Source organism: Phacochoerus africanus, chromosome 9 (genome assembly GCF_016906955.1).
Source record: "Phacochoerus africanus isolate WHEZ1 chromosome 9, ROS_Pafr_v1, whole genome shotgun sequence".
Classification (NCBI taxonomy): domain Eukaryota; kingdom Metazoa; phylum Chordata; class Mammalia; order Artiodactyla; family Suidae; genus Phacochoerus; species Phacochoerus africanus.
Genome location: NC_062552.1, coordinates 56496992 through 56509395, shown reverse-complemented (window position 1 = coordinate 56509395; position 12404 = coordinate 56496992). Strand labels below are relative to the sequence as shown.

The window sequence follows — 12404 nt, the reverse complement described above, 5'->3', positions numbered from 1 at the left end:
CTTAAGGATCCAGCATTGCCCTGAGCTGTGGTGGAGCTTGTACACGCGGGTTGGATCCCACGTTGCTGTGGCTGTGGCCTAGGCCGGCAGCTATAATTCCGATTAGACCCCTAGCCTGGGAATGTCCACAGGCTGTGGGTGTGGCCCTAAAAAAAAAAAAAAAAAATCAGGTCTTTTGAACTAGATGAGCCTCTTCCGGCCATTCAAGCTAGTATTTATGAAGTACTGCTGTTTCCAAGCACAGTCCTAAGCAATGAGGACCCCGAGATGAATATGGCACAGAACCTGCCCTCCTAGAAAATCATGGTCAAGAAGAAAAGACAGACAAGTGAAAAATATGACAGTGTGCTGAATTGAGTCCCTTAGGAGAGGTACACCTGGGTACAGCAGTATCTTAAAGAAGAGGATGACTATCAGCCTAGAGAGGTCAGGTCCTTCGTCTTTCTTGAACTTACTTGGCCCAAGCCTGGGATATTCATCACCTCAAATCTTGGAAGAAGATTTTTGCAGTCTCTGATTTTCACAGAACTGCTTAACAGGATCTGCATGAAGGCTGGTAGAAAATAGTGAGGGTTAGGATTAGCAGTTCTCAGCACAGTTGGCAGCACTATAAGCCCTTGTTCCAATTGGAGAAGTGCTTTCTTTCCCCAGGAAGTCCCGACAGGTTAGACAGTCTTTAAACTCTCCTCCAATACCTCCCAGTGTTATTTTCACCCTTCTGTACATTTTCACAGTGGAACTGCTTACCAGACCTTTTTGGCACAGAACCTCTGATTCAAGCTCTTTGGAACAGAAGAGTCACTCCTTCCAAGAGTCCCAAAGCTATACCTAAGCACTGTTGAAAGCTCAGCATGCACCAGATTCGTTCTTCTTAGTTCGTCGATTAGTTAACTGGGTCACAGAAAAACTTCCTGGGAAAGCCCAGGGTACAAACTTAGAGGACTCTGTCCTGATCAGGACATTCATATTGCTGCTAAGGAGTGAGATGGGGAGGGTCTCAAGCAGTTAACATCTACTGAGACCAGGTTGGATGCCTAGAGGATGTAGTGATAGAAGCAAGTACCTTCCAGGGAGGGAAAATGATGTGACAACTTCCCAGAAAAGAAAAATGAAGGGATTTCCAGATGTGGGGGGAGCAGAGAATAGTCTTGATAGCCGGTTAGATTGCCTTGAGAGGAATAAAGCAGGTTAGGTTGCCTTGAGAGGAATAAACATCGTGATTTTAGTAACCATTCCTACTTTTTGACCGTTTTGAGGGATTTAAGAGATATTTAATGGGACAGAATTATAAACACCAGCTTCCACTCATTAAAGTGTAGACATAAATTTTTATATCTTGATCTTATGTAACACCAATTTCCAACCAGTATTTTACCTGTTAACATTTCAGATTAATCATCCAAAGTATTTCCTCTGTTGCCTTCTCCTTATATCAAGATAACTTTATTGGAATTATCTTAATCTTATTTTTTAAAGACTTTATCTTAAACTCTTGTTGGTTGTGATTACTCCTGGGTCAGATTACCACTGGCTTTGCCAAGAAAAGAAATCAGTAGCACTTTGGTTGAAACTCTTAAACGCTTCTTTTGTTTTGTTTTGTTTCGTTTTTTTCAGGGCCGCACCCAGGACATATGGAGGTTTGGTTCCCAGGCCAGGGCTCGAATCCAAGCTGTAGCTGCCAGCCTACACCACAGCCACAGCAACACAAGATCTGAGCCACGTCTGTGACCTATACACCACAGCTCATAGCAACGCTGGATCCTTAGCTCACTGAGTGAGGCCAGGGATCGAACCTGCATCCTCATGGTTGCCAGTCGGGTTCGTTAACCACTGAGCCACTATAGGAACTCCAAAACTCTTAAACACTTCTGAGTGAATTTTGCTAGCATTGTTATTTTAGATGGTTGCTGAAATAGCAGAAAATCTTATTATTACTTGATAATTCCTATTTATATAGTGCATGCTATGTTAGGCTGGTTTCAGGCTCTGAGGGCCTTTACCACTTTGCCTTCTGTTCCTGGGGTTTGCGTTGCCACCTCAGATTTCTCTTTCCAACACTTTGCTTTGTTGATGTGATCTTTTAATGTTCAATGTTCTCTGAGGTATTTACCTACATTTCTGCTGGTGTCCCATCAGATCGCTCCTGTCATTTAATTGAACCATTCTCTGTGATCTGAGTTTATCTCTAGGTTTTTAGGTTTGAGTTTGGCATTGATTCTTGGCTGCCTTCTCCCCACGCTCATGCTCGACAAACTCCAGCTTTCTTCGTGTCCCCATCTCCACTCAGAGAAACATCACTCAGCTTGCGGGATCTGCTCGTTGTTCAGTGGAAGGAGGTCTGCACTGGCTTGTCAGCTTAACATGGGCAGCTAGTGAGCTAATACCTACTTCCTCACCCTCTGCTCATTCACACCACATGGGCCACTGTGCTTACCAAAGTTCAGTTGTGATGGCTTCAGATCTGTTGATGCAACTTTTATTGGTATTATAATTACGTGGTTTTTATTTTATTTACTTATCTATTTATTTAGTCTTTTTAGGGCCACACTCTTGGCATATGGAGCTTCTCAGGCTAGGGGTGGAATCAGAGCTGTAGCGGCTGGCCTACACCACAGCCATAGCAATAACAGATCCGAGCTGCATCTGTGACCTACACCACAGCTCACAGCAACGCTGGATCCTTAACCCACTGAGCAAGGCCAGGGATCGAACCTGCATCCTCATGGATATGAGTCAGATTCCTTTCCACTGAGCCAGGACGGGAACTCCTATAATTATGTGATTTAATTAATAATATACAGATAAACCATGAGTGAGGAAAGAATTGTGAAAATAAAGGTGACTGCTTTGGAAAGGCAAATCAGTTAAAAATATGAAATGAAGTTGGATTAAGTTTGGGCAGGATACCTGTGGAATACTAGAGGTGGGGGACTCTTAAAAATCTAGAAAAATTCTGTACTTCCTGTTTCATAGGAGCCTGAGTTCTCCCTCTCCTTTAGAGAAACTGGAATTTGTAGATGATGCATTATGGGCAAATTTTATGCAAAATGGCATAGATCTCCAGCCAGCAGAAGAGGTCTTGTTGGCCCTACATTCATAGTTTGGTGGCTCTCAAAGTATTGTTTATAGTGGATGGTTATGGGCTTGGACATTGGGGAAAAAAAATCACAACAAAAGTCAAAATAGTTATCTTTAGGAGTTCTCTTGTAGTGCAGTGGGTTAATGATCCAGCCTTGTCACTGCATCAGCTCAGGTTGCTGTTCAGGTTACATCCCTGGCTTGGAAACCTTCCACACGCTGTGGTCAAGGCAAAGGAAAAGAAAAGAAAATTTGTCTTTATTACATGAGTTGATTTTAAATGCTCTCCACTGGCTCTCAGTCATTGAAGATGAGGAAATCAGAGTTACTATTCTGCCTTCCTCCTTCCCCTCTCCCCCATCTTCCTAATTTTTGCTAGCCGTAGCTTTTCTACAATGTCAAAGCATATAACATTGACACTCTGTTGTCACTCGAATGCCACTTGGGAGATTCTGTCTTTCTGCCATGGTTTTTTTCAGTCACCCCTTAGTTGGCAGAAGTGTTTTCTTCTGCAGTTTTCTAAGAAGATTCATGGGAACAATATTTCCCATCCTGTTACTCTTGATCCTACCATCAGCTGGGTGTAAAAATCTTGAGTTGTAATTTCCTTGGGAATTTTTGTTAAGTATTGCTCCTTTTTCTGCTAGCATTGAATTTTACTGCAGAAATTTTCAAGATTTTCTTCTTTTAAGTGATTTGATTTTTTGCCTGGTTGTGAAAATCCAGAAATCTTACCTTCAATTTCTATCTAGGCACTGACTGTTCTGGACCAGTTTTTCCATGGGATAAAATGTGCCTTTTAAGGAACTTTTTTTTTTTTTGTCTTTTGAGGGCCGCACCTGCAGCATATGGTGGTTCCCAGGCTAGGGGTCCAATTGGAGCTACAGCTGCCAGCCTACACCACAGCCACAGCACTGCCAGATCTGAGCCATGTCTGTGACTTACACCACAGCTCATGGCAACGCCGGATCCTTAACCCACTGAGCAAGGCCAGGGGTCGAACCCGCAACCTCATGGTTCCTAGTCGGATTCATTTCCACTGAGCCACGGAACCTCCACTTTTTTTTTTTTTGGTCTTTTTTTGGTATTTTCTAGGGCCGCACCCACAGCACATGCAGGTTCCCAGGCTAGGGGTCTAATCGGAGCTGTAGCTTCAGGCCTACACCACAGCCACAGCAATGCTGGATCCGAGCCACATCTGTGACCTATACCACAAGTCATGGCAACGCCAGATCCTTAACCCACTGAGTGAGGCCAAGGATTGAACCTTAGACTTCGTGATTCCTAGTCGGATTCGTTTCCTCAACCTTGTGGTTCCTAGTCAGAATTGTTTCTGCTGCGCCATGACGGGAACTCCAGGAACATCTTGAATTGCATTTTTTTGTCTTCTTTATGAACTGGGTTTTTACATATTTTTTCCGTTCCATGTTACAGTTTTCTGTACTGTCTTCTGTAACTCATTTTCTCCCTACTCCTTTTAATTCTTTTTTCTTTACATTTTACTTGCTCTTTAAAACTTCCCTTTTTGTTCCTTCCTGTGTTTTCACCAGTGTCTCTTCTCCCTTTTGTGCTTTCCAGTTTTTGTTTTTTGTTTTTTGCATTTTTGCATGTTTCTTCTCTTCCACCTATTTCTTGTCTCCTTGCTACTCCCATAAGCTCTTGCAATCATAGCTTTGAAACTCTCGCTTCATAGTTTTCTTTTTTCAAGTTACAAAATATTTCATTACCTTTCATCTGCTCCATGGCAGTGTCTTTTTGGTGTGTAGTCTTAGTCTGTCCTTCCGTTTTCCTGTTTCTTCCCTATTTTTTTCTCTTTGTACCTTTATATAGATCCTCTGCAGATCTCATCTTTATGACATCTTTAAATAGGTGAGTTTTTCAGGGACCAGCTATTTGCAGGATGCTGGTTTAGGGGAGATGCCAAGTCTGTGTTCCCGACTGGCTGCAGTGTTCTCATGATTTCAGGTTCTGGGTGAGTTCCTTACCCTTTATTTCCACTCAGCCAAGAGAGATGGGAGTCTGTGATTTTTCCACTATGCAAAGACTGTCTTCTTTGCTGCCACAGGGACTGGTAAATAGAGATTGTTTGGGTGGTTTCTCATTTAGCCACAACTGTAGGTGGAAAGAAGTTCCTATCTTCCAAAAACAAAGAGTCTGATCCCAGAGGTTATGTCTTTTACCTACGAGAAGTATCTTTTTGCAGATCTTCCTGAGTGCTCCAGCTCCCATGTCCTCTCTGAGCATCCTTTCTCCCTATCCTTCTCTAAAGGAAAGGAGCCATTGCTTGAGCTCCCTGCTTTTGACAGCTTTTACACTCATTTGCGGGGCTGGGATTGTGGTTTTCTTCTAATTTCATTGGAATTAGAATTTGCATTTTTATTTATTTCTCCTTTTTGCACTTGAAATACATTTTGAATAGCGTTTTAAAATTATGACTTCAGGAGTTCCCGTCGTGGCTCAGTGGAAACAAATCCAACTAGGAACCAGGAGGTTGCAGGTTCAATGTGTGTTGCTGTGGCTGTGGTGTAGGCTGGCAGCTGTAGCTCCAACTGGACCCCTAGCCTGGGAACCTCCACATGCTGCCTGTGCAGCCCTAAAAAGCAATAGATAAGTAAATAAAATTACGACTTCATGTTGCAGTGTTCAAAGCACAAGTCTTAACCAACCTTTTCTATTAATCAACCACTGGGCCCCATAATATTCTCTGTTAGGCCTTTTACTACACTTTCTCCATGAAAGCTCCACTGCCACAGTGTCATGCATCCTCCAAGCACCTAAAGCACATGGAGGATGCTGATCAGACATAGGAAAAGCCTTTTATTCATCCAGCATGCCTCCTGCACACTGGGCATTGCTCTAGGCTTTGGGGATAAAACAAGGAAGAATTCCTACTCGATCTTTGAACACCGAAGGCCAGTCTTAAAACAAGTCCATGTGGACTGAGAGATGAACAGGCTGGAAGACATAATCTGGGATCTTAAGGAAGTGTAATGGAAAGAATAGAACATGACTTCTGGAGTCGGACAGACCTAGATCCAGCTACTAAATATGTGACATTCAGATAGTTTCTTGACTTTTTTATTTATCAGTTTCCTCATATAAAATGAAGATAACATTACCCCCCTCAGGTGGATGTTATAAAATCAGACCAGAGTGGGTACTCCACAAGTACTACTCCCCATGAAGGAGTTCATTAAATGAAAGGAGTAAATGCTAGGAGCACTCGTCTAGAGGCTTTTTTTTTTTGGCTGTGCCCATGGCATGTGGAAGTTCCTGGGCCAGGGATGACACCTATGCCACAGCAGTGATCCGAGCTGCTGCAGTGACAATGCCGCTGTGCCACAAGAGAACTTTGTCATCAATTTTTACGTACGGTTCAGTGGTGTTTTAAATGTGTTCGCATTTTTGTGTAGCCCATCTCCAGAAGTCTGCATCTTGCAGAACTGAAATTCTGTACCCATTAAACAACAGCTCCCCAGCCCCTCCTCCCCCTGGCCCCTGGCACCCACCTTTGTACTTTCTGCCTGTATAGTTTGGACTACTAGGGATCTTATACAAGTGGAACCATACTATATTTATCCTTTTATGTCTAACTTCAGTTAGCGTAATGTGCTCAAGAATCATTGGTGTTGTAGCATGTTTCAGAATTTTCTTCCTTTCTATTGCCGAGTAATATTCCATTGCATGTAAATGCCACATTTTGTCTATCTGTCCATCCATTAATGGACACTTGGGTTGTTTCCACCTTTTGGCTGTTGTGAATAATGATGCTGTGAAGACAGATGTACAAATATCTCTTTGAATATCTTTTCAGTTCTTTTGGGTATAAACCCAAAGGTAATAAGGTAATTTTATTTTTAATTTTTAAAGAAAATACCTTAGTGATTACGGAGGCCTGTTTCTTGATGGGGAAGTATAAACTGTGTAGTTCCCCAGGGAATAATTTCAAGAACAGTCTTGTTAGTTTTGTAAATTATCTGTAGATGAGAGTTTTACCGTGGAATCTCCATTGCATGTAGATAATGAAGTCGTTCATATTGTAGAAAATTTAAGAACACCTCATGTGAGCATATATGTGGACAGAAAAGTGGTTAATAAAGCTTAATAGCAAATGTATTTTATTTGTATTTAAATGTATGCTTTAGTAAACTCCCTCCTCGTGGTCCAAAGAAATACCTTAGATATCTGTTAGTGTGTTCCCCTCACGTACTGTGGGCGAAATGTGGAGAACGAATGTGCCAGGAAACTTCATATGGCAGAAATTCACATGCACCAGTTCCCGTTATGGATGAGCAGTAACGAACCCGACTAGTATCCACGAGGATACCAGTGATGAAAGCCATTATTATTTATTTAGAACCCAGTGTGTCCCAGATACCAGGCTAGGCATTTGACATGAGTTATCTCATTCAGCCCTCTCCACAATCCTGAAGGGGTAGTTGCCCAAGGTCACCCTGCTAACAAATAACAGAGCTGAAATTTAAACACAGTCTAATTTCAAATGAAACCTGCCCCCTGCTTTGAGTGTAGCCAGGCTTTTCTGCCACTGCTCATGGGAGAGATTTGTGTCGTGACAGGCTGAGATGTGGGGGAATCCCCCATGGTCTCAGTCCAGGGGGCTGAGGCATTTGTTATGAATCAGGAGCCAGTGTCAGGTCTGGCCACTCTGCTGCTGCAGGAAAACCCACAAGGTTTCCTTTGGGGCCACACCCCAAACACCACAAAGAGCTCTAACCTGAATTATTTTTATTTCCCCTTTAGGTGCACTACATCCTTCAGGAGGTGGTGATGGGTGGAATGGTGTTGGAAACAAACATGAATGAAATCGTGGCTCAGATTGAAGCCCAAAACAAGCTGGAGAAATCAGAGGTGACCGTGCAGGTGTAATTTTGCCCTCGCTGGTTAGAGAAGACCCAGGCAGAAGGAGGAATGGCTAATGTGTTGGTTTGGGTTGCTGTGGAACCTTTAGGATGTTTTCTCCTCATCCTCTTTCTTCCTTAAATCCATTGAAACTCACTGGTTTGAAGACCAGCCCTGAAGATTAAACAGTTAAGAATGAGGCTAAAAGTGTGAACCGAAGAGCTAGGTGGCACAGGAAGGCACACATCTTCTAGCTTGAGAGGTTATGGCCCATGTTTGTGGTTTGTAATTCCTCTTTTCAAAGCCACACATTGCCTGGAGGTACGCAGAATCCCCTTCTCTGTTTCCAACGTGGTTTCCTAGTTTGTGTGCCTATGAGTCTGGTCTCCCAGCAGCCATTTCTAGTGGTGTCTTTCAGACCTCAGAGTTGCCAATTTCCTTATTTCCAGTTAGCCTTATAAAAAGCTACAGTAGAGTTTGGGCTGGTTTCAAAATAACATAGCCCAGATCCACCCCCACAGAGTGCCTCGTTTGATAGAAATGCTCACAGCCAAGTCTATCCTGTTCCTCTGAGGTCTCTCCATCACCTTTATCAGCCTCTAGCAGGGAGTAGAGGGTCCCATGGCAGAATGAGCAGGACCTCTCTATCTGAGTGACCTAAAGAGCTTCATTACTTTGTATAATGGAACTTGATCTTGCGAAAACAGGGATTCGAGGGTCCCATGGCAGAGTGAGCAGGACCTCTCTATCTGAGTGACCTAAAGAGCTTCATTACTTTGTATAATGGAACTTGATCTTGCGAAACCAGGGATTCTTCTTTCTGTGAGGACTGGCAGTCCTGCTGAAGAAGCTCTTCCAGACCGCGGCTATTGTGGCAACTGTAGTTCTTTCAGAAATGTGGGCTGGGACGCTTCCAGGAATAGTAAGTGAGTAAGAGGCAAGGAGTTTGGAAACCAGAAGAAACGGAGACTTGCTGCACGAGGGTAGAGTTGGAGTTGGGATCCTGAAAGCAGTTGATGAGGAGGAGACAGCTTTGATGACATCACGGTCAGCTTCTGCTCACTGGGGCTGAGCCTGGTGGGCCAGGGCTGACCACAGGCACCTTTCCTCTCTGTGTCGTTTCCAGACCTTCTGGGTCTGTGACTTCACTCTGCTCCCTACGTGGCCTTCCTCCCATCTTGTTGCCACATGACATTCCCAAAGCAGCTCTTTTCCATTTCCCATTATTAGTTGGCAAGCTGTTGTCCTGAGCTGTGACATTCATTTTCCCTTTAACAATTCCCCTGTGACTCTACTCGTCTGTAAGAGTCTTCAGTCTCCTGAGGAAAGGGTTTTGCTTTATTTTGTTTCATAACCTGAGAAGTGCCTTGACATTGAATGTGACTTGGTTAAACTACCTCAGATTATTTCAGCAGGCATCTATGGAGCACCTACTGTGTGCCAGGCGCTGTTGGTGCTGAGGCATAAGGCATAGCCCGCCTGTAGGAGCGCAGAGTTTGGGTCCCTGTGCCATAGAACCCACTAACCTAAAGGTTGTTTTGAGGTGTAAGGAGGGCACAGTTTGGACCTGTGCTCAGTTTGGACATTTTCTAGCTTCTTTCGCTTGTTTTTCTTTTCTTCAAGCATTGAGCAAGTGATACTGATGGTTTATCTCATATCTGCCTTCACATCTCCTCAGGGTGGCCTTTCAGCAGCGCCTGCCCGGGCCGTGTCTGCTGTGAAGAATATCAACCTGCCAGAGATGCCTCGGAACATCAACATTGGCGATCTCAACATCAAGGTCCCTAACCTGTCCCAGTTTGTCTGAGGGTGGAAGACAGCTGACCTGAGTCCTTGGAACCAGCAAGGCCAAGCCAGGCCGGCAACAGAACTCACCCTGCGCCCTGGAGGAGTCCGGCCTTGGGCCCTGGCCCCTGCTGTCCTGGAGTGGGGAGGAGTCCTGTGCCCACTGCCAGCCTGTGCTCTCTTCTCACATGTGCAGCCTCACCTGCCTCTCATACATGCGGCCTCTCAGGTGTGAGGGGTCCTGGCTTCCTCAGTGGGGGTCAGGTGCCCAAGTCACTTGCCCCCTTACCTTCCACATGCAACCACTCCCAGGCACTGGGGACTGGAGTGAGAGCCCTCCCACCCCATTCCCAGAGCCCCACCACAAGGACATTCTTTGATTTGAGTGTTCAACCCTAGCACCCTGAGGTCCTGTAGCGTTGACTTTCCTGGTGAGGTGCCAGAGCTAGGAAAGGGCCGATCCTCTAGATTCGGGGATGTGGTGAGTGGTAAACAGGGCCATGATTTTATGAGATCCAGAGTCGCCTACTGGCCCTCCTAGGGTTGTCACACCCAGAATCCTTTGTATGGCCATGCTTTCAGAACACCACCTCCCATGGAACACCTTGTCCCACTGCCACAGTCCTGGCGCTGCTCTCATAGCTGTTAGTGTGCAGGACACAATCCAAATCATAAACCTGGTGCCTGCCCCCCACTCTTCTGCCAACAGGGAGACCACCCCCCGCTGCAGCCAGAGGGGTCCTCCTCAAAGGGGAGAGACCCTGTGTCTGTAGAAGGCAAGCTGACAACATGTGGAACATCTCAGAATTACAACTCTTCCCAAGTATAAAATACATGGTCCTCACGAGGAGTGGATGCGTCAGTTGCTGTGTTATGGATGAGTCTTCTCTGTATAGGAAACCTGCTGCTGTCTATACCAGCCTCTGGAGCACAAATCTGAGCTCGGGTCACGTGTTCTGGACCTAGCACAGAGGAAGGCTGGGGAAATGGGCAGTGTGCTGGCTGAGATGGGTGGCAGTGTAGCATCTTCTCCTCACTGAGCGAGGGGTCCATCCCTGAGCACACATATGGGCCCCCCTGCTCCCCTCAAATGACAGTCCCCTAGAGCTGGCTGTGGAAACCTGTAAGTGTTTATGTGTAATTAGAGTCTTTCTTCTTGTGGATAACTCAGAGCTGAACTGCTCTTTGGGGTAGTGCCTCCCACTCCTGCACTGCCTCGGAGGCCAGGTCTCTGGTATGGTGCTAAGCTGCCTTGAGATTGGGGAGCAGCTTGAGATTGGGGAGCTCCCTGCACCGTCATGTCAGGACTTCTTGTGCGTCCCAGCCGGTGGTCCAGGCTGTCCTCAGGCTTCCTGATGGTTCCCAGGGTCCATCTGAGGTGGTGTGTGAGAGGACCATGTGTCAGGACTACGTCTTTTCCTGCTTTGACAGTGCTCCCTGTGGTTGGTGCCCTTTGCTCCCTGTAGCCTCTTATTCTCATTCTTTCAGAACCTCTCTGATAACCTCAGAGATGGGCAGTGTTGGTCAGAAGGTAGGCCCTCCCATGTTGGAAGAGGAAGTTGTAGGTAAATATATCTGATGTCAAAACCTCTGATATTATTCTTTTAAAAGTTTAATTTTTTTGGAGTTCCCATCATGGCACAGTGGAAATGAATCGGACTAGTATCCGTGAGGACGCAGGTTTGATCCCTGACCTTGATCAGTGGGTTAGGGATCCAACGTTGCTGTGAGCTGTGTGTAGGTTGCAGACACAGCTCATATCTGGCATTGCTGTGGTATAGGCCTGCAGATACTGGGAACCTCCATATGCCATGGGTGTGGCCTTAAAAGACCAAAAACATATATATATATATATATGATTTTTTTAAACAGTCATTTCCTCACATTCACATCCCTTTCTCTCACATTAGTTGAAAGTGAAATAGGAACTAAGGAAGGGAAACAGTATTTATTTTGCACCTACTGTAAGGTAGCTTCAGCAAGATCTTTGCACAAACCTCACAACAGACATTGTTATCTCCATTTTGCTAGTCAAGAAAGTAAGAGAGGTCAAGTAACCTGTTTTAGATCACACAGGGCTAAGCATTGAGACTATGCCCAAATCCCCTGTCCTTTTTTTTTTTTCATTGCTCATGATGGCTTCTCCCAATTTAATCTTTCTTATGGATAAGGAAGCTTCAGAGATGTTGGTTAGCTTCTCACAAACTGTGATAAAAAAATAGGTTTGGTTTTCTACGATGTCAGTGACAGCATCATGGAGTGTATCATAGAGTGTATCAGCGACAACATGGTAGAGTGTAGGAGCTGGAGGGTACTTCACATCCCTCCACTGAAGTGGTGAGGACATGGAAGCCCAAAAGGTTAAGTGTTGCGTTGAGGGTCGCAGAGCTAGAACCCAGTCGTTTTTCTTGAGTTTGTTTTACGGTTTATTGTATTCTTGGAGGACAGCCACCTGTCCTGGATTTTCTGGGATAGTCTTAGAATGTTTTGCCTGCCAGAAACCAATGATTCCCCAAACCCACTTACTGGTCCTGTAGACTTCCAACAGTGGGCATCCCAACATCATCCCTCTACTGCCTCTAAAAGTGACATACAACTTGAGCCTGGTCTTCTGTGTGGTCTACTTGAACCCCTTGGACGAGCCATAGCAATTGTACATTAAGTACTTGTGGTTGCTGGCA

General features: G+C 45.0%; 1 protein-coding gene across 1 annotated transcript in view; it reads left to right on the top strand.

Annotated features, from left to right (window-relative positions):
- The window catches only part of AP3S2 (adaptor related protein complex 3 subunit sigma 2), a 60113-nt gene extending 49528 nt beyond the window's left edge, over positions 1-10585 (top strand). Inside the window, exons 5-6 of the mRNA XM_047795127.1 lie at positions 7840-7947; positions 9617-10585. Coding sequence (XP_047651083.1) covers positions 7840-7947; positions 9617-9745 — 237 coding nt within the window. The 3' untranslated portion in view covers positions 9746-10585. The remainder of the gene's footprint in view (positions 1-7839; positions 7948-9616) is intronic.
- Positions 10586-12404: the final 1819 nt, after the last annotated feature.